This window comes from Oryx dammah, unplaced genomic scaffold (genome assembly GCF_014754425.2).
Source record: "Oryx dammah isolate SB20612 unplaced genomic scaffold, SCBI_Odam_1.1 HiC_scaffold_23, whole genome shotgun sequence".
Classification (NCBI taxonomy): Eukaryota; Metazoa; Chordata; class Mammalia; order Artiodactyla; family Bovidae; genus Oryx; species Oryx dammah.
The window spans coordinates 41,985,609-42,012,015 of NW_024070207.1; the positions used below are offsets into that span (position 1 = coordinate 41,985,609).

The 26,407-nt window shown below is 39.7% G+C and overlaps 1 protein-coding gene across 1 annotated transcript; it reads right to left on the bottom strand.

The window, feature by feature from the left end:
• Positions 1-21,684: 21,684 nt before the first annotated feature.
• LOC120881729 (protein FAM228B-like) lies at positions 21,685-22,614 on the bottom strand. Its single transcript, XM_040265378.1, has one exon. The coding sequence runs from the start codon at positions 22,488-22,490 to the stop codon at positions 21,969-21,971; it is 522 nt and encodes a 173-aa protein (XP_040121312.1). The 5' UTR covers positions 22,491-22,614; the 3' UTR covers positions 21,685-21,968.
• Positions 22,615-26,407: the final 3,793 nt, after the last annotated feature.

Sequence of the window (26,407 nt, forward strand, 5' to 3'; positions counted from 1 at the left end):
ATCAAATAGCTTTAAAAATGCATCTCATTGTACTTGCAACATCTCTGCTACCAGATCTGCTCAGTCCCCTTGGGGTGAGTGTGTGAGGGCAGTAAGGCCGAGGAAGAAGTGTTCGTGCTTCTACCCCAGAGCCGTCTTTAGGGCCCTCAGATCTCCTCTTCCCCTTTGTTCTCTTTCCTGCCAGTCAAATTCTGTCTCATTAAGATGAATATTTTCAAGTACCCACATTTACATAGAACATCCATAAGACAACTTTTGTCTACTGCAAAATAAAAAAGGAGGGTGATTACATTTCACATATAATTGAAAATGCGGTTGTTCATCACACACATGAAAACCTCAATCAATTATTTGTAATTTGTCTTTGGTCCTCACATCAGTGCCTCGTTGAAGCCTTTCATTGAATGTGAATGTTACTTACCTTGTGAAAGAACTTTCTGGTGATATATTAGTATTCATTATGTAATTATTGGGAAGAGTATAAGATATTTAGCTCTCTAATTCTGCTGCTGTCAGTAAAGCCTCATGGGGAGCTAAAGCAGAATTTAAAATGTGAGTTATAGAGACTTCAGATAGAAATCCAAAATGCCACTGGGAAAAACCTGAGTCAGCTGGCCTTTATGCTGTAATAGAGTCTTACATTGTATTATCACAAGTTTAAGAAGATCTTAGTGTTTTAGAGCTGGGTGACACTTTGAGATCACCTAGTCCAGCACTCTAATTTGGCAAGTGGGGAAACCATATGATCTAAGCTGCTTTCCTAGTGAGAGAAAGGAAAGTAACTCAGGTCATATGGTCAGTGGCAAGATTCCCAGACACGGAAAGACAGGAACCAAGGTACTCAACATGGCTAAAAATTAGCACTAGAGATGTGGTTAAATTACACAATTTCAACATCCTTTTTGCTCCCAACAAAGTAAAAAACACAGGAGAAAAGTATGAATAGTAGGTTTGTTACTTAGAGCCAGTAGTAATCACTTCTGTACAAAAACGTTTCATTAGATTTGTGACCCCCGGATCTAATCTGGAAACACAGCATGCATCAGTTCATGTGACATAAAGCTACTTAATATAAACTGACTTAGACTGACATTTCCATTGCACTGCATTGCCGTAGAAAGAAATTACACTTTCATTCACAAGTGGATAATTATCTTTGCCAGTTGATACTGTTTTGCTATTTGCAGATATAAATGAAAAGAGGTATGTTCTTTGAGAGTGTATCCTTAAAATAGATACCAGGATAAGGAATTTGTGGGCTATCTATTTGATAGGGTCAAGGGAGTGCAGGCAACAGGAGTGAAAGAAAATACTACGTTTAACAAAAGATTATGTTTGCCTTGAGAAGCCATTTGATATAATATAAAAACTTCCATGGGAAGCAACCTTAAAGTAGAACAGTGATTACAAGCTAAGAGGAGCTAGCTGAAAGTAAAAGACAAATATCTAACCCTTCCTTATAGAGATATCTACAAGGAAGTTACTTGGATGTAGAAAGATAAATGGTTTGACAGAAAAAAACATATTAGTAGCACACACTTACTTACCTTTTGAGCATCGCTCTAAGCAGCTTTTGGGTTTTAAGTCTTTTGTTCATCACAACTACCCTATAAGGCAGTTACTATGATAGTCATTTTACGTTTGGGTTTGGAAACTGAAACCTGAGAGGTGAAGTATGTGAGTTTTCCAGGACTGCTGTAACAAAGGATCACAAACTGGGTGGCTTAACCAAAAGAAATTGATTGCCTTACAGTCTGGAAGTCTGAGGTCAAAGTGTTGGCACAGCTGGTTCTTTCTTAGGGCTGTGAAGGAAGAATCTGTCCCAGACCTGTCTCCTTAGCTTATAGGTAGCTGGTGTTTCATGCATCTCTTCATATCATTTTCTGTCTGTGTATGATCTTCAAGAAAATTAGAGATACCGAGGGAACACTTCATGCAAAGATGGGCACAATAAAGGACAGAAATGGTATGGACTTAACAGAAGCAGAAGATATTAAGAAGAGGTGGCAAGAATACACAGAACTATATAAAAAAGATCTTCATGACCCAGATAACCATGATGGTGTGATCACTCACCTAGAGCCACACATCCTGGAGTCTGAAGTTAAGTGGGACTTAGAAAGCATCCTAACGAACAAAGCTAGTGGAGGTGATGGAATTCCTATTTCAAATCCTACAAGATGATGCTGATAAAGTGCACTCAATATGCCAGCCAATTTGGAAAACTCAGCAGTGGCCACAGGACTGGAAAAGGTCAGTTTTCATTCCAATCCCAAAGAAAGGCAATGCCAAAGAATGTTCAAGCTACCAGACAATTGCACTCATTTCACATGCTAGTAAAGTAATGCTCAAAAATTCTCCAAGCTAGGCTTCAACAGTATGTGAACCGAGAACTTCCAGATGTTCAAGCTGGATTTAGAAAAGGCAGAGGAACCAGAGATCAAATTGCCATCTGGTGGATCATCGAAAAAGCAAGAGGGTTCCAGAAAAACATCTACTTTTGCTTTATTGACTATGCCAAAGCCTTTGCCTGTGTGGATCACAACAAACTGTGGAAAATTATTAAAGAGATGGAAACACCAGAGCACCTTACCTGACTCCTGAGAAATCTGTATATAGGTCAAGAAGCAACAGTTAGAACAAGACATGGAACAACAGACTGTTCCATATTAGGAAAGGAGTATGTCAAGGCTGTATATTGTCACCCTGCTTATTTAACTTATATGCAGAGTACATCATGCAAAATGCCAGGCTGGATGAAGCACAAGCTGGGATCAAGATTGCAGGGAGAAATATCAATAACCCCAGATATGCAAATGATACCACACTTATGCCAGAAAGTGAAGAGGAACTGAAAAGCCTCTTGATGAAAGTGAAAGAGGAGAGTGAAAAAGCTGGCCTGAAGCTCAACATTTAAAAAACTAAGATCATGGCATCTGGTCCCATCACTTCATGGCAAATAGATAGGGAAACGATGGAAATAATGACAGACTTTATTTTCTTGGGCTCCAAAATCACTGCAGATGGTGACTGCAGCCATGAAATTAAAAGATACTTGCTCTTTGGAAGAAAAGCTATGACCAACCTAGGCAGCATATTAAAAAGCAGAGACATTATTTGCTGACAAATGTCCATCTAGTCAAAGCTGTGGTTTTTCCAGTAGTCATGTATGGATGTGAGAGTTGGACCATAAAGAAAGCTGAGCGCCAGAGAATTGATGCTTTTGAACTGTGGTGTTGGAGAAGACTCTTGAAAGTTCCTTAGACTGCAAGGAGATCCAATCAATCAGTCCTAAACGAAATCAGTCCTAAATATTCATTGGAAGGACTGATGCTGAAGCTGAAATTCCAATACTTTGGCCTCCTGATGCAGAGCTACCTCATTGGAAAAGACCCTGATGCTGGGAAAGATTGAAGGCCAAAGGAGAAGGGGATGGCAGAGGATGAGATGGTTGGATGGCATCACCAAGTCAATGGACATGAGTTTGAGCAAGCTCCAGGAGTTGGTGATGGACAGGGAGGCCTGGTGTGCTGCAGTCCATGGGGTCGCAAAGAGTCAGACACGACTGAGCGACTGAACTGAACTGATGCCTTCTATGCATCTTCTGTGCATGTCTGCCTCTGGGTCCAAATTTGCCCTTTTCATAAGGACACTGCTTATATTAGATTAGGGCCCACTGTAATTTTATCTTGATTGTCTCTGTAAAAAACCCTTTCTCCAAATTAGGACACACTATATGGTACTGAGCGTTAAGACTTAAACTTATGAATTTAGGTGAGGCACAATTCAACTCATAACACTAGGTAATGGTTCTAACGAAACCCAGGCTCTGCCCCAGATTCTGCTCTGAACCACTACTTTATCTCTCTCAATTTTGACATCAATATCAATGTTATGCCAAGTGGAACATAACTTGAGAAATTCATGGGGCTTAATGATATAAAGGTGCTTCCTTTCAATCCAAAAGTTACCTGAAATTGAAGCCGGACATTGTCCATGCCTAAAGCAGCATGTGATGGAGATCTCAGCTGGAGGTCAAGCCCCAAGCTGACTTCCCTCCCCTGACTGATCTCACATTATGCACTGCCCACAGCCTATGTTCTAAGCATAGTCATTGCCTTGCCCTGAATGCTTTTATCTGCATTTTCCCACCTCTAGGCCTTTGCCTCTGCTATTCCTTCTAATGGTTTCAAAATTTGATTTGAAATTTTTATGATCCTTTGAGGTTTATCTCCAACCTCACCTCTCTCTTGAGATCCTCAGTGTCAAGTCTTTCCCTCTTTTGAACTCAAAATAACTTTTTGAGGCTATCATAGTAATTCATGTCATAATTTCTCTTAGGACACTTATATCTGTGAATCTTAACCTTCCACTCTTACCTCCACTCTATTCATACACTCCTATAGACAAAACCTTTCATTATCCCTAGTACTTGTTGTTTTTTTTTTTAGCAATTCCAGATACTTTATTTCTAAAAATTTTCCCCAAACATTATTGAGGCATAATTAACAATAAAAATGTATATATTTAAAGTGTAAAATGTGAATTGAGATAGTAGCATTGACATATATACACTACCATGTATAAAACAGATAGCTAGTAGGAAGCAGCTGTATAGCACAGGGAGTTCAACTCAGTGCTCTGTGATAACCTGGAGGAGTGGGATGGGGGGTAGCGAGATGGGAGGGGGGTTCAAGAGGGAGGAGATATATATACACACATAACTGATTCACTTTGTTGTACAACAGAAACTAACACAACATTGTAAAGCAATTATACTCCAATTAAAAACTATTAAAAAAGTGTACAACATGATGTTTCGATATAGGCATTTATTGTGAAATGATTACCAGAGTCAACTTAATTAACACACCCATTACCTCACACAGTTAACTTTTTTTGTGGTGAGGACACAAGATCTACTCTCAACAAATTTCAAGTATACAATATAGTTTTTATTAACTATAATCACTATGCTGTAGATTAGATCCCCAGAGCTTATTCATCCTGCATGACTGAAATTTGGTACTCTTTGACCACTGACTTCCCATTGCCCTCGCCCCTCAGTTCCTGGCAACCAGCATTCTACTCTCTATTTCTGTAGGTCCAACATTTTTAGATTCCACATACGAGTGAGGTCATATGGTATTTACCTTTCTATGTCTGGCTTATTTCACTTAGCATTATGTCCTCAAGGCACATCCATATTGTCACAAGTGATAGGATTTAGATGTTTTTAAAGGCATCCCTACGAGCAAAGCTAGTGGAGGTGATGGAATTCCAGTTGAGCTGTTTCAAATCCTGAAAGATGATGCTGTGAAAGTGCTGAACTCAATATGCCAGCAAATTTGGAAAACTGAGCAGTGGCCACAGGACTGGAAAAGGTCAATTTTCATTCCAATCCCAAAGAAAGGCAATGCCAAAGAATGCTCAAACTACCACACAATTGCACTCATCTCACATGCTAGTAAAGTAATGCTCAAAATTCCCCAAGCCAGGCTTGTAATACGTGAACCGTGAACTCCCTGATGTTCAAGCTGGTTTTAGAAAAGGCAGAGGAACCAGAGATCAAATTGCCAACATCCGCTGGATCATGGAAAAAGCAAGAGAGTTCCAGAAAAACATCTATTTCTGCTTTATTGACTATGCCAACGCCTTTGACTGTGTGGATCACAATAAACTGTGGAAAATTCTGAAAGAGATGGGAATAGCAGACCACCTGACCTGCCTCTTGAGAAATCTGTATGCAGGTCAGGAAGCAACAGTTAGAACTGGACAGGGAACAACAGACTGGTTCCAAATAGGAAAAGGAGTACGTCAAGGCTGTATATTGTCACCCTGCTTATTTAACTTATATGCAGAGTACATCATGAGAAATGCTGGACTGGAAGAAACACAAGCTGGAATCAAGATTGCCAGGAGAAATATCAATAACCTCAGATATGCAGATGACACCACCCTTATGGCAGAAAGTGAAGAGGAACTAAAAAGCCTCTTGATGACAGTGAAAGAGGAGAGTGAAAAAGTTGGCTTAAAGCTCAACATTCAGAAAACAAAGATCATGGCATCTGGTCCCATCACTTCATGGGAAATAGATGGGGAAACAGTGGAAACAGTGTCAGACTTTATTTTTTGGGGCTCCAAAATCACTGCAGATGGTGACTGTAGCCATGAAATTAAAAGACACTTACTCCTTGGAAGAAAAATTATGACCAACCTAGATAGTATATTCAAAAGCAGAGACATTACTTTGCCAACAAAGGTCCATCTAGTCAAGGCTATGGTTTTTCCTGTGGTCATGTATGAACGTGAGAGTTGGATTGTGAAGAAGGCTGAGCACCAAAGAATTGAAGGTTTTGAACTGTGGTGTTGGAGAAGACTCTTGAGAGTCCCTTGGACTGCAAGGAGATCCAACCAGTCCATTATGAAGGAGATCAGCCCTGGGATTTCTTTGGAAGGAATGATGCTAAAGCTGAAACTCCAGTACTTTGGCCACCTCATGTGAAGAGTTGACTCATTGGAAAAGACTCTGATGCTGAGAGGGGTTGGGGGCAGGAGGAGAAGGGGATGACCGAGGATGAGATGGCTGGATGGCATCACTGACTCGATGGACATGAGTCTGAGTGAACTCCGGGAGATGGTAATGGACAGGGAGGCCTGGCGTGCTGCGATTCATGGGGTCGCAAAGAGTCAGACACAACTGAGCGACTGAACTGAACTGAACTGAACATTTTTAGATTCCACATACGAGTGAGGTCATATGGTATTTACCTTTCTGTGTCTGGCTTATTTCACTTAGCATTATATCCTCAAGGCACATCCATATTGTCACAAGTGATAGGATTTAGATATTTTTAAAGGCTGAATATCATATATATATAATCTTTTTCCATTCATTAATTAATCTTTATACAATTATATTGCTTCCAAATCTTAGCTATTGTGAAAACCACTGCAGTGACTATGGGAGTACAGATATCTCAAGATACTGATTTCATTTCCTTTCAATATACACCCAAAATGGGATTACTAGATCATATGGTAATTCTAGTTTTAGTTTTGTTTTTTAAAATTAATTAATTAATTTTAATTGGAGGCTAATTACTTTACAATATTGTAGTGGTTTTTGCCATACATTCACATGAATCAGCCATGGGTGTACATGTGTTCCCCATCCTGAACCCCCCTCTCACCTTCCCTTCATACTGTTTTCCACAGTGGCTGCACCAATTTGCATTCCCACTAGCAGTGTGCAAGGGTTTCTTTTTCTCCACATCCTCTCCAACATTTGTTATTTGTAGTCTTTTTGATGATAGCCATTCTGACAGGAGTGAGGTGACTTCTCATTGTGGTTTTGATTTGTATTTCCCTGGTAATTAGTGATGCTGAGAATCTTTACGTAACTACTGGCCATTTGCATATCTTCTTTGAAAAACTACCTATTCAGGCCATTTACTCATTTATTTAATCAGATTCTTTCTTTTTCTTTCTTTTTTTTGCTGTTGAATTGATTTCTTTATATATTTTAAATATTATTCTTTTATAAGATGTATGGTTTGTTAAGTATTTTCTCCCATCGTTTAGGTTGTTTCTTCACTCTGATGTTTGCTTATAGTTTGATGCAATCACACTTGCTTAGTTTTGCTTTTGTTGTCTCTGTTTTTGGGGTCATATCTGAAAAATTTACTGCCCAGACCAGTGTCAAAGAGATTTCTCATATTTTTTTTTTCTAGTAGCTTTACAGATTTAGGTCTAACTTTTAAGTCTTTAATCTATTTTGAGTTGATATTTATATCTTATGTGAGATAAGGGTCCAGTTTCATTCTTCTGTATGTGAATATACAGTTTTCAAGCACCATTTGTTAAACAGACTGTCTTTTTGTTGTTTGTTCTTGGCTTGTTTGTCAAATGTCAGTTGACTGTAAACGCATGGATTTATTTCTAGACTCTCTATATTGTTACATTGGTCCATATGTCTGTTTTTATGACACTGCCATACTGTTTTGATTACTGTAGATTCTTCTTTTTGACTGTGCTGGGTCTTTGTTGCTGCACCAGACTTCCTCTAATTGTAGCGAGCAGGAGCTATTTCGGCTTCTCGTTGCAGAGACCAGGATCTAGAGTGTGCAGGCTTCAGTAGTTGTAGCACATGGGCTTAGTTGCCTGGTGGCATGTGAACTCCTCCCAGACCAGGAATCAAACTCATGACCTCTATATTGGCAGGCAGATTCTTAACCACTGGACCACCAGGGAAGTCCTGTAGCTTTTAAATATATATTGAAATCAGGAATTGTGATGCCTCTAACTTTGTACTTGCTCAAGATCGTTTTGGCTATTGAGGATCTTTGGTGGTTCCATACAAATTTTACGATTGTTTTTTTTCCTATTTCTGTGAAAACTACCATTTGGATTCTGATAGAGATTGCATTGAATCTGTAGATTAATTGCATTGAATTTGTAGGTGCTGTGGGTAGAATGAACATTTTAACAATATTCATTCTTCTGATCCATGAACACATTATATCTTTCCATTTATTTGTGTCTTCTTCAATTTCTTTCATCAGTCTTGTAGTTTTCAGTCTACAGATCTTTCATCTCCTTAATTGAATTAATTTCCAAGTATTTTATTAATTTTGATGCTACTGTAGAAGAGATTGTTATCTTAATTTCATTTCTTTTGGCTAGTTCATTGTAAATGTATAGAAACATAACTAAGTTTTGTGTGTTGATTTATACCTTATAACTTTACTAAATTTATTAGTTCTAACAGTTTTTTTGTTGAGTCTTTAGGGTTTTCTACATATAACATCACGCCATATGCAAATAGAGACAACTTTACTTCTTCCTTTCCAATCTGAATGCCTTTTTTTTTCTTGCTCTAATTGCTCTGGCTAGGACTTCCAGTACTATGCTAAATATAAATAGTTAGAGTGAGAATCCTTGTGCCTGATCACAGAAGAAAAGCTTTTAGTTTTTCCACATTGAGAATGATATTAGCTGTGGGTTTGTCATATATAGCCTTTATTATGTTGAGATACATCCTTTCTATGTCCAGATTATTGATGGTCTTTATTATGAAAGGATGTTGAATTTTGTCAAATGCTTTTTCTGCCTCCATTGAGATGATCATATAATTTTTATTCTTCATTCCATTAATGTATCATAGTATATATCATATATTAGATTCATATGTTGAACCATCCTTGCATCCCAGGAATAAATCTCACTTGATCATAGTGTATAATCCTCTTAATGTGCTGTTGAAATTGGTTTGCTAATATTTTGTTGAGGATTTTTGCATCTGTGTTCATCAGGGAGACGGTCTGTAATTTTCTTTTAGTGTTCTTATTTGGCATTGGTATTAGGATAATGGTGGTCTTGTAAAATACATTTGGATGTTTATCCTCTTCTATTTTTCTGGAAACATTTGAGAATGATTGCTCTTCATTCTTTTTTAACTGGTGACATTCACCAGTGAAGCCATATGGTTCAGGACTTTTTCTTTGTTAATTTTTTGATTCAATCTCTTAACTTGTTATTAGTCTGTTCAAATTTTCTATTCATTCATGTTTCAGTCTTGGTAGGTTGTATGTTTCTAGGAATGTATACATTTCTTCTAGGTTATCCAATTTGTTGGTGTATAATTATTCATAGTAGACTCTTATTTTTTGTATTTCTATGGTATCAGTGGTAACATCTCCTCTTTCATTTCTAGTTTTATTCATTTGAGTCTTCTCTTTTTATCTGAGTCTAGCTAAAAGTTTGCTAATTTTGTTCATCTTTCAAAAAACTAGCTCTTAATTTCATTAATCTTTTCTATTCTAGTTTCTATTTCACTGAATTCTGCTCTAATTAATCTTTATTATTTCTTTCGTGTTGTTAACTTTGAACTTACTTTGATTCTTCTTTTTCTAGTTTCTAGAAGTTTAAAGTTAGATTATTTAATTGAGGTCTTCCTTTTCTTAAATGCAGATACTTTTGCCAAAAAATTCCATCTTAGAAATGCTTTGGCTGCATTCCATAAATTTGGGTGTGTTGTATTTGTATTTTCATTTGTCTCAGTAAATTTTTAAAAATTTCCCTTTTGATTTCTCCTTTGATCCACTAGTTGTTTTGGAGTGTGTTTTTTAGTTGCCACATATTTGTGAATGTTTCAGTTTTCTTACTGTTACTGATTTCTCATTTCCTATCATATGATTGGAAAGGTATGATTTCTATCTTCTTAAACTTTTTAAGGAGCTTCCCTGGTGGCTTAGATGGTAAAGAATCCACATGCAATGTGGGAGACCTAGGTTTGATCTCTGTGTTGGGAAGATCCCCTGGAGAAGGGAACAGAGCTACCCACTCCTCTTGCCTGGAGAATTCCATGGACAGAGGAGCTGGGCAGGCTACAGTCCATGCAGTCACAATTTTGACCTAACACCTGCTATACCCTGAAGAGTATTCTGTACACTTTAGAGGAATGTGTATTCTATTGCTGTTGAAAGGACTATTCTACCTGTGTTATATCCATTTTGGCTATATTGTTGTTCAAGTCCTCTGTTTCCTTCTTGGTTTTCTGTTTGGATGACTAATCCAGTCTTGAAAAGGGAATATTGAAGTCTCCTACTATTTCTGTATTGCTGTCTGCTTGTCCCTTCAGTTCTGTTAATATTTGCTTTATCTATTATTGTTGCTGTTAAGTCATTATGTCATGTCCAAACCCTTGAGACCCCATGGACTGCAGCATGCCAGGCTTCACTGTCCTTCACCATCTCCCAGAGTTTGCTCAAACTCATGTCCATTGAGAAGGTGATGCCATCCAATGATCTCATATGAGCAGGAAGGGGCTTCCCATACTCTAAAGGAGTATGTGAAAATTGGCATATATAAAGAGAAACAGAACTGGAAGAGTGGGCAGTATTATTTCAAAAAGCCCTTGTCCTATACTACATGACATCCCAGATTGTCATGTGGATCAACTGTTTCAGAAAATGTACACTATAAACTTAAAATATTTTTTTCATTACAACACAAATGGCATCTGTAACAAAATCCGCTATTGCAAAGATCCTAAAGGCCCTTCTTCGTAAAAGGATACTGTCCCTCCTGTTTGAGAAGCCCTATATACCTTGAAATATTTCTCCATTTGATTTATTTACAACCAGTCTTGAAGCTTCTTGAAGAAATGATATTTCTTATTTTTAAATATTTACTTCCTTTATAGTTCCCAATACATAGAATTGCACATAATAAAAGTTTTAGAAATTCCCATTGAGTGTAACTGAAATATAACTCCTGCTCAAGGAATCTGATACTGGTGTGTTTAAAAATCCCAAATAAATTCTTTCCTATAAATGGAATAGTTTAATTTCCCAGTTATACGGGTTGATTCTTTAGTGTGGTAAAACTCGCTGCTCAATATTTTTATGCTAAATTTTTCTTGCTTAAATAATTTAGGCCACAACTTTGATCATGACATGAACTAGAATAATCATTTGTGTTTGAGTTCATGAGTCAGACCTTGCCTGGTTTGCATAGTACCAAGGTCTTCCAGAAGGTGTAGTCTGACCTCGTTGTGTTTATAGGTATATGGAAAATAGCTCAAACCAATTCCTTTGCTTGTAGATTAAACCAGTGGAAAGTGATTTTCAAGGAGCTACAAATATATGGGGAGATAGAAAGGGTACTTGAACCAGTTGTGGAACATTGGCCAGTCACAACTGCATCTAGACATTCTGCAATTCTACCCCTTGAGGTACACTGTATTTTGGATTAAGAACACCCCTGATGAAGTACATCAGAATTTTGAGATCAGAGCAGGAGTGTAGGAACATGCATGTGTAGGTTGAAAAAGTCCCCCAGGTGATTCTGATACCAAGCTCACTATATGCCACCGTTGAGAACTGGCAGAAAACAAGCCAAAGAGTAAATACTGTACTGAAGGATCAATGGATTGTTTGCCCACTCTTCGAAAATTATGCCGTTGTTTGCTTTGACTCATCCATAAATATGATCTGGGGATACATAAAAGGCCACCACACATGTTTGCACATATTGTTCACTGCACAAGGGCTTCTGGTCAACATGGTGAATGGGGCCTGAAATCCAGCCCATGCTCTACTTACCAGACTTCCCTGGTGGCTCAGACGGTAAAGCGTTTGTCTACAACGTGGGAGACCTGGGTTTGATCCCTGGGTCTGGAAGATCCACTGGAGAAGGAAATGGCAATACACTCCAGTACTATTGCCTGGAAAATCCTATGGACAGAGCTCTACTTACCAAGCTACCTAATCTGGTTAGGGGGCTGTAATTACCTGATGGAAGGATCCCACGTGGGTTAGGGATGGCAGTCCTGAGCATGATATAATCATTTTTGAGTATATTACATCTTTCAGGGAACCATAGTTTCTCCTAGGATAGTAAGGAGTGCTTCAGTGATCTCTAGGTTATTTGATCCTAATGTGATCGAACTTACCTCCAATCAGAAGCACTGGTGTCTCTTGTTTATTTGTTTGCTCATAACTTTTATATTTTTAGAGATCATGTGAAATCCAACTACTTTTTGTCATAGTATCTTGAAATTCCCTTATGAAGGGCATGTTTGCAGTAGATATGAATATTCATTTAATCCTATGACAGGCTCTGTTTTAGACATTGAGGTAAATAAGATATAGTCTCTGCCCTCAACAAGCTTCTAGGCCAATGATCAAAGCAGAGAAGTAATCACATCATGGTAGGAAGTGTGACAAGTGCCATGACAAAGAGATACCCTGAAGATACTGAGAGTACTAAGAAGGAGCCCCAGCCTTGACTATTTTGGGTGTGTATATGTGAACATGCGCATGTATACATGTATGTTGGGGAGAAGACTGAGGCTCACCAGAGGGAAGGTGATGACTGAGCTGAGTCTTGAAGGAGGGGAAGTTTGAGCAACCCTTTAAGTATGGAAGTGAAGTAGGGAAGAGTCATCCAAGCAGGAGATGTCTGAAAACAAGATCTAGGAGACTAAAGAATGTGTGTATGCAGGAAAACAAACATGTTGATCTCACTTGTATGGGATGTCTAAAATAGTCAAGGAGAAGGAAATGGTAACCCACTCCAGTGTTCTTGCCTGGAGAATCCCAGGGACAGGGGAGCTTGGTGGGCTGCCGTCTATGGGATCGCACAGAGTCAGACATGACTGAAGCGACTTAGCAGCAGCAGCAGCAAGAGAGTCAAATGTGTAGGAGCGGAGAGTGGAATGGTAATTGCCAGGTGCAAGTGGGTTTGGGGGAAGAGGGTAAAGGAGAAATGTTGATGAAAGGGCACCGATTTCGATTATGCATGATGAATGAGTAACATATAGCATGCTGATGATAGCAGGATTATATTGTATATGTGAAATTTGGTAGGAGGATAGATCTTCAATATTCTCACCATAACTCCCCCCACATGGTAATTCTACAGAGATGATGGAGAAGTTAGTTAGCTTGACTGTGGTGATCTTTTAACAATGTATACATATATCAAAACATCAAGCTGTACATTTTAAATATATCCATTTTTATGTGTCAAAGATGTGTTAATAAAGTTGTTTAAAATATAAAGATGTGAAAAAAGGATGCATGTGGTGGGGGGCATACCTGTTGGGGTTAATGATTGGAGTCAGGTTTGGAAACATAGTGAGGATGAGGAGATGATGGGAAACTATGGCCCAGTTCTAAGGAGGGAAACTGTTACTATTGATCTATAAGGGGCAGAGTGGAGAGATGACAAGTATAAATGGAAGGAGATGGGTAAAAGGATTATAGGAGTACTCGTACTCTGTGTTAGAATGGATGAGTGCTTCAGTTAGAGCAGGGGTCAGCAAACTATAGCCCATTGGCTAAATCTGGCTGATCACCTGCTTGTTTATATAAATAAAGTTTTATTGGAAAAAGTCACACCCATTTATTTACATATTGCCAATGGCTGCTTTCGTGCTACAATGGCAGAGTTGAATAGTTCTTACAGAGAATATACAGCCTATGTACTCTAAAATGTATACTATCTGACCCTATATGGGAAAATTTTGCTAACCTGTAAATTAGGTCAATGGTTGGGAATGAAGAGAAGTAGATGATTCTAGAACTATCATAGATGGACTTTTTACCCTCTGTTTATTCTCTTTCTTTATTTTACTTATTAAAATTTTCAAACAAGAAGAAAACTAGAGAGAATAGTACAATGAATACCCATCATCTAAATGTAAAAATTCTTAATATTTTGTCATAGTTGTTGTCATTTAGTCAGTAAGTCGTGTCTAACTCTTTTGCGACCCCATGGACTATAGCCTGCCAGGCTCCTCTGTCCATGGGGTTTCCCAGGCAAGAATACCAGAATGGATGCTATTTCCTTTGCCAGGGGATCTTCCTGATGCAGGGAATCCTTGGCCCTTGCATCTCCTGCATTGAACAGGCAGATTCTTTACCACATAGCCGCACTTTGCTGACAAAGATCCACATAGTCAAAACTATGGTTTTGCCATTCGTCATATATGGATGTGAGAGTTGGACCATAAAGAAGGTTGAGCACTGGAGAATTGATGCTTTCAAACTGGTGCTGGAGAAGACTCTTGAGAGTCCCTTGGACAGCAAGGAGATCCCTCCTAAAGGAAATCAACCCTGAATATTCATTGGTAGGACTGATGCTGAAGCTGAAGTTCCAATACTTTGGCCACTTGATACAAAGAGCCGACTCATTGGAAAAGATTCTGATGCTGGGAAAGACTGAAGTTAAAAGGAGAAGGGGACAGCAGAGGATGAGATGGTTAGATAGCATCACTGACTCAAGGGGCATGAATTTGAGCAAATTCCAACAAAATTTTGTCATATATGCATCATCTATTTTTCCCTGGAAATACAAAGTAAATTAGATATTTAGACCATAAATACATCCATATGAATCTCCAAAAAATTTAAGAACATTTTGTCAAATCTCCATAATGTACTTTACACACCTAACAAAATTAGTTTCCTGATATCATGTATTGGGTTGGCCAAAAAGTTCATTTGAGTGTTTCCGTACCAACTTATGGTAACAAGGGCATCATTTCCTATGCATAGGTCCCAGCTAAATCAGTCCTTCATCCGTTCCTGCCCAGGCACTAGATACGTGAGCGATGAAGGCAGCTTTGAAGTGCATCCCCCAGCCCCAGCTATTGTAGCCCTCAGCTGTTCATATTGCTCCACAAGTCATTTGGATCATGGAGCTGACCCTCAAGCCATCATGAAGTAGAGAGAAATTAACCCTGCTGTCTCCTTTCCAAATTCTTGACCCACAGAATCAGTGAGTATAAGAAAATGGTTGCTGTTTTATGCCACTCAGTTGTGAAATTGTTTCTGACACAACCTGATAATCAGAATAAGTATAAATATAAAGATGTATAAGATATGGCCTTTGCCTTCCAAGATCTAACAATACAGGGAGGGAAGTGAGAGAGATACAAAGATGAAAAATAGAGATGAAAGATAGAAAAGATGCAAAATAAAAGTCATATATGCATGTTAATAGTTGTATAAGCCTCACTTTTTGAAAATACTGGGCAAAGGCACTTCCTAATGGCAATAGCACTTTCTGCCTGTGCTCTGTAAGTATTTTACATACCAAATGAATAAAGTCTCATGCGGTTACTCCTTTCGACAGGCCTGTGAGACATAGCCACTTACTGTGCCTGTTTTTTAGATGAGAAAAATTAAGGCACCGAGAAGGTAAGTACCTTGCCTAAAGTCTCAACAGTATGGATTTAAACCCATATACTTTGCCTTCTGAGTCCTTGCCTAGTATCCCTATAGTGTATAGACGTCTTCTTTTAGTCATGAGATATTAGTCATGGACTAATAGGGAATCTGAGAACCTGTGCTCACACCCCAGGTTATCTTCCATAGAAAATTTTGATTGGTTTTTCATGGACAGGGGATTATGGAAAACTGCAATCCTCAAGGTAATTCGATAAATTACAAATTCTCAAAATTCCCCTTTCTTCTTTTCCTCTGCATGGCTTTCCTCTTCACACATTTTGTCTGTCTTTGGTTAAAACTCCATGTTTTCTTTCAAAATAAACTTCATTCCACACTCCTCTCAGTTTCTGCATACATGCAGAAATGAATGGAGCGTTTCCTGGGACCAGCATCCTACAGCTACAAAGCAGCAGCAGCATCTTGTGGCTTCTAAAGAGAAAGGCACTTTGGGATTATTCCACACACCTTCTCTTTTGCTGGATCACACCTGCAAACTTGCCTTCTTAGAACATTCTCCCTGATTGTGGATTTAATTCTATTCTTGGCCCCCAAATATACTTGACTTGAGCAGAGATGGTCAGATAGAAATATGATTACTTTATTCCACCAGGACTCCCACGGCTGCTCAACAATCTTTTTGATTAATTTGGATTTCTTAGGACACTCCTGCTCATAACATTCCAGACTCCCTTGCTTTCTTCATGACTGCAGCCCCATCCCTAACCTCCTATTGCATGATTATATGAGCTTTCTCTTCTACTTCAACACAGATCCCCATGTAGCTGTTCTCGTAATCACTTCTCAACTCATCTCAGAGATTGTGCTTCCTCCCTCCCAGTCTCCCTGTGCCTCTGGGTGTTCCTAATCCCCCTGTGTGTCACTACCTTCAAAACTGTGCTTCTCTGGTTACCCCTTGGTCTGCTATATTCCGTATCTCTGACAAAATAAAATTTAAAAGACACAGGTCACCTCTGTCTTGAAATAGACAAGCAATCCTACCCCCCAGGTTAGTATCAGGTTTGTTTTGGTTTATTTTTCTCATTCTCTTTCAACCCCTTTCTGTATAAGTCTGATTTCCCTTCCAGCCCACTCCACTTCTCCTTGAAGCCTATTACTGAGCACTCTACTCTGTTTGTCAGACACGGCTTAGTGTACTCTTCAAAGTCCAATGACCTCCCAAACTCCAGTCAACTGGTCTTGTCCTTGTTCCCTTGAATCTCTCGCAAGCTCTTTATAACACTTCTTAAAAACTTTCATTCCTTGCAAATTTGGGATGTACAGGCAGGCTGAATCTCCTCCTTTCTCAATCATAGCACTTTCTGTGATTCCTTTGCTATTGTCCCTCTGCTTCCAGCTCAACTTTTCCCCACTGTGGCCATTCCCTGAGATTCATTTTACGTTCTCCATGGAAGACAGAGAACTCCAGTGCTCAAGACTGGGCATTTTCACTGCGTTCATCCTTCTGCATCAACTCCAAATCAACATGTCTAAAGCTTTGTCCTCCCTTGAAGCTACTTCTCTTCCTAATAATGACTCTGAACTTCAGAGTGGCCTTTGACTTCTCCCTCTTTCTGCCACCGATTATGTGCTTGAGGCATAGAAATCCACGCGAATATTAGCATAAGAAAAAGTAATTAGGAGGCTACACCTGCCACACATACACACAAATCACATAGTGAATTCTCAGAACCAAATCTAAGTGATTTTTGAATTATTTACTGTTTCAGCATAATGTGTGCTCAGGCTTGGATTGTTGAGAGTGTACATTAACAGGCCCTTCCAGAGTTACAGCCTGGCATCCTAATAGGGTTACATTGTGGAACAGCCATCTTATTTAATGGTTTGAAATTTGGGATCTTCCTTTCTTCAAACCCAGAAGAAAGTAATGTTCAAACCATGTTAATTGATGTGTTTTGATCAAGAAGAAACCAAGGTTAGTATAAGGCTTATTTCCACAGTGACTAAGTGGAAGAGTCAACACATCAGTCTTTCCGAGCCCACCACAGAACTCTCATTTCCATTCTTCTGTCCAACAACTGACACTCTAAGTAGCTCAGATTCAAATGCAAATGCAAGCCCAAGAATGCAGACACACTTTGAAATCAATAACATCGTTTTGTCAGGCAATTCATTTAGTATTTCTAAAAACCAGTGAAGTTTAAAAAACAAGGGAGTTGAAAGCTGGCTCTCCCGTTCCTCGAGTTTTAATGAGCCTATTCCTCACTCTGGGACAGAGAAGCCCTCATTATAACTTGTCAATAGAACATTAGCACCCAAGATGGAGGGAGCCCTGTGATCCCAGTTAATTTTCTTTCTTTTTTCCCCCATCTGGATATAGTTGAAAACTCTTCTAATGGAAAAACTCACCATTTATTTGAACTGCCTCTTTCTAAACCATAGATTCATCTCCTTAAGCATAGCATGTTACTCTTACCATGTTGGTAAAAATGTTTTTGACTGAGACTTTCTATGCGGAGATATTATGTGCTCATAAATAACAGGCAGCTTTCTCCTCTCTCAAATGAGCTCCGGGAGGCTCTATGGAGAGACTTCAGGCAGAACACAGAGCACTCCGTGCTGTCGGAGCACTTTGCTGCCCTCCTCCCCCATACCTCGTCTCGGCCTTCAGAAACGGGGAAATCAGATTTCAGATTCCGTGTTAGGGAGACTCTTGGAGTTAGAGGTGAACACGGGGAGAGTGGGCAGCGGAGGGAGCAACTCACCTATTCCCTGATGTTTTCACTTGATGTTGCAGCCCTTGAAACCGTCAACAAATGTGAGACAAAGAAAAGTCACCCTGGTTTCCGTTGCTGTGCCTCATAGGTGGTTACATGTGCTACCAAGTTATATGAGTTAGGTTTGGCTGTTTTTAATCATGAGATCTCATTGATCATTGTGTATTGCTGTGATATAAAGTTTTAGGGGAAAAAATCTTGCTGCTTTTTCTCCATCTGTTGTATAGTCCCTGATTCGTGTAACAGACCCTTTAATCACATCGTGCCCTTTTGCTCCCCAGATACTGCACTTCTAACAGCCAAGCCTAGTATTCAAAACTGAAGCAACCAGGCTCATGTTCTGTGTCTTCAGGTGGAGTAGTCTAAGAGACTTCTAGAAATTGAACTGGCTGTCCTTGTTCGTTTCCAACAGTTGAGTCTTGTTTTTAATATTTTTTTTTTTTATTTGACTGTACCAGTTCTTAGTTGCGACACACTTGAACTCTGATTTCAGTTGAGGCACGTGGGATCTAGTTCCCCAACCAGGGAATGAACCCAGGGCCTCTGCTTTGGGAGTCTTAGCTACTGGACCACCAGGGAAGTCCCCCAACAGCTGTTTAAAGTAGTCAAATAATCCCAGAGACTAGAATTTTCATGGTCATTCATTTTCTACCAAAGTCCCCATTTGGTTTGGTTTCTAAGATGGTCTAAGTCCTGCCAATATAGCTATAGGACATTCACTCAGTAAACAAGCATTCAGTTCCACAAGTCTTTTAATGAGCATCTATTTATGTCAGGCACTGTGCTTGGCACCAGGAATATGAAGGAGAAAAAAAACAAGATCCTTACTCTTTAGGGAAACTATATTCTGTTTAAAAGGAAAGATTTATGAACAAAAATCAATTACACTAAGGTGTGCTAAGCATTCAAATAGAAGGAGAAAACAAAAAACTGGGTGCCATGAGGAATAACTAACAGATAACCCAAGGCTATCTTGGCTCAAGTTCTTTTCTTTTCCATTAGTTCCTTTTGCCCTCACTGACTTTAGACAATTGTGTGTCCAAAGCCCTTTGCATGTATCTTTGCAACAAAAATTTCTGACCAACAACTGCTGCTGCTGCTGCTGCTAAGTTGCTTCAGTCATGTCCGACTCTGTGTGACCTCATAGATGGCAGCCCACCAGACTCCCTTGTCCCTGGGATTCTCCAGGCAAGAACACTGGAGTGGGTTGCCATTTCCTTCTCCAGTGCATGAAAGTGAAAAGTGAAAATGAAGTTGCTCAGTCATGTCCTACTGTTAGCGACCCCATGGACTGCAGCCTACCAGGCTCCTCCACCCATGGGATTTTCCAGGCAAGAGTACTGGAGTGGGTTGCCATTGCCTTCTCTGCTGACTAACAAAGGGATCATCAAATTCATGGAATTAGCCTGCTTAATGAGGCAATATTCTCCACAAAAATATTGAATTATGTTTACTTCATTTGGAGAAGCTTTTTCTCCTTATGAGACTCCAGGTTCTACAATGTTAGTCAAAGTTTCAAATACAGCCTGGCAGGATGCTTAAGAGCATACTCCTGACTCAGTACTTTCATCTTCTTCACCTCATTCTAGAAGCAGGATGAAAATATGCTTTACAATCACATTGGTCTGCTTTAGAATTCGGGCTCTGATTCTTGCTCTTTGTGTAACCCTGAGCAAGTTACTTTGTCTCTCAGTTTCTGCATCTGTAAAATGGGAATAATAATAGTATGAGTTAATGCATGGAAAGGGTTTATCTTTGTACCTGAGGTATAGTGCTCAGCAAATAACAGCTCTTACTTTTATAAACTCAGCATTCAAAAAACAAAGATCTTGACATCTGGTCCCATCGCTTCATGGCACTTAAATGAGGAAACAATGGAACCAGTGAGAGACTTTATTTTCTTGGTCTCCAAAATCACTGCAGGTGGTGACTGCAGCCATGAAATTAAAAGACACTTGCTCCTTGGAAGAAAAGCTATGACAAATGTAGACATCATATTAATAAGCAGAGACATTACTTTGCTGACAAAGGTCTGTCTAGTCAAAGCTATGGTTTTTCCAGTAGTCATGTATGGATGTGAGAGTTGGATCATAAAGAAAGCTGAGTGCTGAAGAATTGATGCTTTTGAACTGTGGTGTTGGAGAAGGCTCTTGAGAGTCCCTTGGACTGCAAGGAGATCCAACCAGTCCATCCTAAAGGAAATTAGTCCTGAATATTCATTGGAAGGACTGGTGCTGAAGCTGAACCTGCAATGCTTTGTCCACCGGATGTGAAGAACTGACTCATTGGAAAAGACCCTGATGCTAGGAAACATTGAAGGCAGGAGGAGAAGAGGACGAGAGAAGGGGACAATGAGATGGTTGGATGGCATCACTGACTCGATGGACAAGAGTTTGAGCAAGCTCCGGGAACTGGTGATGAACAGGGAGGCCTGGCGTACTGCAGTCCATGGGGTTGCAAAGAGTTGGACACGACTGAGCGACTGAACTGACTAACTGACTTTTATAATCTCTGATACCTAGGTTCTAGGCCAGGTTGGGACTAGCCCCATGGTTTGGAGTCAACTGCTAGTGTTTATGTTCCCACCTGCACTATAATGACAGTCCCGCTAAATGAGTTCCTCTGTTCCTTTTCGTGCTGACAGTCTGCTCTGGGCTCCTTGCTTGGAGTAGCATTGTGAGCTCCTGGGCATGACTGTCACCCTGGATGTCCTGCAGGGTCTAGGAGCACCCCACTTCCTGAGCAGTATCAAGATAATGCTCTGCTTCCAGAAAGAGGTTCCAAAGGCAGCAAAATGATGTCCCAGAAGGCTTGGTAATGATTTGTTACCCAGAGTTTTAAATGGAATATGTAACTGCTGAGGAGGCAAAGTCTTCTATTAACCCCATAGGGGTTCTCTTAACTGTGTAGAACTAAAGAGACTGTCACTCAAAAGAGATCTTAATTCTAGGGTTTATTCAGTTATGCTTTTTTTTTTCTAGTAAAGACGATGAAAATGAAAAAAGAAAGGAGGAAAGATCGAGTATTTTGCTATTGTTGTTCAAAATTTCTTTGAACTTGTTAACCCTGTGGTATTTCCCAGAATCATTTGAGTGCTTGTTATAAACCTCCCCCACATTTCTTTTACACCTTGAGTATAAGCAACTCCAAGCACTTTACGATATCATGAAATCTCATCCTATCTCTGAATTATTTCTTTTTTTTTTTTGAGGCAACAGTATTTTTATTGTATCTCTGAGGCAACATTTAACTCCTGTGGGAAATACATTTGCAATAACTGTCAATATATAGTATGGTCATTTCTTAATTATCATACAGACAATTGGACTCAGAGACAAAGTCCATTGCAGATGCTTTTCTTAGAGAACATTTCTTGAGCGCTTTCCTTGGTCCTCAATCTGAGCGCTTCCTGCAACAGATGGCTTCCTTTGAAGCAGCCTTCTTCTGTGTCCTCTTTGACCAGTCAAGGACCAGGGTGTGTACTCCTTGGTTGCTAAAACTTATAAATAACTGCTTTATCTTCTTTTTGGAATTCCAGATGAGGAGTTCTTGCCGAGGGTCTCAAGTCAAAACTGCTTTCATTAAAATTCACTTTTATTTTTAACCTGCTCCTTTTACAAAATTCACTTTCTATGTAGTTTGGAGGCAGTCTAATCCACTCATTTGGAGTCATTAAATGCCTTGAATTAGAAATTCCTGGGAATCTGGAATGCAGTTTGGCCTTCTCAACCTCTTTAAATTCTTTCATTGTATATATTTTGCCAGTCTCACACTGAAGAAGAATTCTTTTCCCATCATCTTTGTCATATTGTGCCTTTTTCAAAGGGTCACGAAATGGTGGGATGGTAACCTTAATTATATAATTTTCTCTATATAATATTGATTGAATAGCTGCATCAACATCTTCCTTAGCTAATACCTCCATAAAAGAAAGTGGTTGTGGCTCTAGCCATTCTCTTGAGCTCTTGAGCTTGGGAAGCTTGTCAGTTACCAGATCATTCTCATAACTTTTCATTGTGGTCCCAAGTAACAGATTCCCCGGTGAGCAAGGTGCGCGCGGCCTCCGCCGCGGAAAAGTTGAATGGCCGCGACTGGTACCTCAGCGCCCTTCAAAAGTGGCAGAGCCTTCGGCTCCTCTGGATCACACGAGAGCCGGACCCGACAGCCTACAGTGCCAGAGCTGTCGGCTGAGGCGGGAGAGCCCGCCGCACCTGCGGCTCAATGAGCTAGAGCCCTATCTCTGAATTATTTCTGTGCAAAGAAGCAAGTGCCATGTCAGCCATGAGTCAAATTAGTCACTTTACACTGCTAGCCACAGAGGATCACATCTCAGTGACCCTTCTCTCTATTGCCAACACTCTTTGATGTTGTTTGAATTTCCACGAGGTTTGAGTCAAGGTGTCATTTACACTAGGATCTATTTGATGACACTCCTCTGTCTGCCAGCGTCAGAGTGAGCTGACCCTCATTTGGCTTTTTCCTAGACCAAACAAGAAACAAAAATGAGGTATGGTTGGAGGGTCTCCAAGGTGGAAATACCTTGTTCCACTTTCATAGTTCAGCCCATGAAAATCACTTCCATATGGTTTTATTCAGAAGGTTCACGCTTTGGAATTATGCAACTGAATGATTGTGCTAGATCATCTCTAAAAGGTGCCACTCCCAAGCCAGTTAATTCCCAGGCTGTGTTCTGTGTAGCCATCATCTAACTAGTTCCTGTTTTTTTTTTCCTCTCAAAGCTGCTTCCAGCTAACAAGAATGTTGCGATGAAACGCTAACAACAACCTCAGGACTCAGTCAGACTTTATCAGTATGGTTTCCTCTATTGCCATGACCCACACTCACAATCCATATCCTAACTGTACTGAAATTTTGGTTTCTAGGGATGACTTATGCTCTCTAAGCAAGATGCACACACACACACACCCCATGAATAGCACTTGTATTTTAGATCTCAAGTTAAATTTAACTCCAGGAAGCATTCGTCTCCCATAAATGACTCTGCTCTGTGCTCTATAATGTCCTGTCCTTTGTCCAAACTTAGCACCAATCATATAGTTACCATTTTGCTTTCTTCCATTAGACTTGCAGGCACTCTGCAAGTAAGGATGTTGTCCACCCAACTGTTGTACCACCAATGCCTAATGCAGTGCATCACAACTGTCTGTTGAGTAAATTAAGGGATTGATTATTTTACTTTCAAATATTTATTCTGGCATTTCACATTTAACCTCATCAAATACCACAGCATTTGTTAGATAATCACTCAAAGATCTTTAAGTCTTTTATAAACCATACCTGTAGATTCCCAGTCTTTTGGGGCCTTCATATCCTAATCACATCACCATGAATGTGTGGTGCAAACATTTAGCTCATTTCAATCCCTTCTACTTCCATACTGAAACGTTTTCCAGGTTAAACTGCTATGATACTAAATGGTTGCATACCCAGCTCAGATTACAACTAGTTTGCCAAGGGAAATCATAGAAACTGGCTACTAAATGTCATATGTAAATGTCTATCTCTCTATAGTAATGATGGATCTGAACATTAATAAATCTCCCCACTTTTCTATCACCACTACAAACGCTCTGATGAATGTAAAATTTTGCAGATGAACTAGCCAATTGAAGATTAAGATATGCTTGCTGTCGGTTTTGTCACCTTGCAGTTGACTCTTCTAGCTTTCTAGAATGAAACTGCATGAAACTTGTTTTTTTTTTTTTATTTAGAGGAATACCTGTTCATCCAATTATCACCTGAAGTATTTATGCTTGAGCATATTGGGAACAGTTGTAATATTTGTTGGGCAAAGTGTGAATAGAAGTGAATAAAAACATAGGCTCCAAACTGTATGCTTATCATCCATCCATATCATTCTGTACAAGAGAGTGAAGAAAAATGTTGGCATGTCACCACCTGCTCAGTTGGGTCACCCCACCTGGCTTTCTCTGCCCCTTACTCCTTATTTCTGCCTACCTAAATTCTATCTTTAAAAGATATACTTAAATTTATCCTCACTGACAACCTCCTCTCCCCACCACCACCAGGGAAAGGGATCTCATTTTCACAAAGGAACTTGAAAATCAGTTAACTCAGTGGTTCTCAACCTTGGCAAAATGTTAGAATTGCTGGAGGGAATTTATAGAAAATACCAAAGTCTGGATTCCAGATGAGGTCAATTAAATCAGAATCTCCTGGTCTGAGGTGCAGCCTGAGGATCAAGACGTCTCAGTGTGCCCGGTGATTCAAGTGTGTGGCCAGAGTTGATAGCCACTGCCCCGCAAGTCCACTGTGGCTGGATCACAAAGGGTGGGGGTTTCAGGTGGCAGCAAGGAGGAGAGAAGGTTGGAAAAGCTCAGCTATGCAGGCCTTACAATCCATGCCAAGGAGTTTGGCCTCTGTCCTGGAGGCCATGGGAGCCCCAAAAGGGTTTTAACTGCGAAGCAGTGTAGTTACTTTGGTGTTCAAGGAATTAAAGTTCTTTCATTTCTCTGAGCTTTCTTTCAATAATCATTTAAGCTGTGAGTGGAGTAGCTGACTTCCAATGACCTTTCTCATCTAACAGAAAATTATTGGCAGAGTCATCATTCCTAATAGAAATGCTAGAACTAATGCCTCCTATAAACAGACTCTTCACCTTCACCTGCCTGCAGGTTTGTGCAAAACAGTAATTCTTTTAGAGGGAAGATGCTTCTAAGGGATTTTTAGAGGGCTTGGCTGCTAGCAATCAGCTTCTGCATCACCAAGGAACTGACCTTGATGGGATAGAGGGCCTGTTAATTAACAGACAAAGCCGTGCAGGCCAAAGCTTACAGAAAGATCTCTCCTTGCTCTGGAAACAAAACTGGCTGCTGTGGGAAACTAGGTCCAGACCCTTCTTTGCTCTTATAAGTATGGGGCAAGAGTCCAACACGGATATTTGTTGAAATGAATTGAACACTGCTTTTTAACATCACACTTGAAATAATTGTGAGCAGACAGGCCTTTGTTTGCTGATTCTCTAATTCTTGGCTATATCATGGGTAAGTGAGGCTCCCAGAGAGGTGACCTCTGAACATGACATTATGTGTACATGCATATAGAGACATTTACAATTATGGTCAGTGATTCATTATTGTGATTTTTTTTTGAAGGGCTAGGGAAACATTACCAGCTGAAATAATGTAAACTGAATCTGGATAAGCTCTCTCCAGTGGCATTTCAGGTCACCTTTCCTAATACTAATAATGCCTGCCATTTGCACTGGGCTGGGAAACAGTCTGTGTGGTAAGTATTGGCGGTGTTTGTAGGTAGCTGCTTGGGCATGGGCAGACTTCATTGTGAGGCAGAGCTGGACATGCATGTGGATCAAGTTCAGAATACGCCCTACAGATCCATGCTCTGTGCATTGAAGTGCTGGAGTCTCATCTTCCCTGCCTTCAGCCAATGCCAGCTTTTTTCCCCCCCTTTCAGATTCACAGAAAAACCAGCACATCTGTTTGAAATTATATTTACTTTTCATTGTCATCTGGAAGAAAAGGCTTTTGCTAATGAAACTGGTGAATTAATATGGAGTGCTTGGGACTAAATATGATAGATACTCTTTGGCAAACACCTGCACCATTAAAGGCAATTTTCTGAGACCAAATGCTGTTTTAGGGAAGATAGAAGCTACTGTAATTGAAGTCTTAGGGAAACGTGACCCTTTATGCCTTCCGTTGCACAGAAATCATCACATGTTGTTATGTTGTGGTAAGCATAAAATTTCAATTACATTTTGGGATCTGAAAATGAGAATGCCCTAGTTTGCCCCCATTTAATTCTCTGGCTATATCAGCTGTTTATCCCTTCCTTTGCTGGGTAAGAAAGAATTAGGGATTAAAAAAAAGAAACCACCAGAAACAAGAAATCTTAATCCATGTAATTACTCTAATTGGCTAATGGGAGTCT

What these genes read in the sequence shown, in the direction of transcription:
- LOC120881729 (XM_040265378.1), bottom strand. Translation starts at nt 22,490, where the DNA reads ATGAAAAGTTATGAGAATGATCTGGTAACTGACAAGCTTCCCAAGCTC.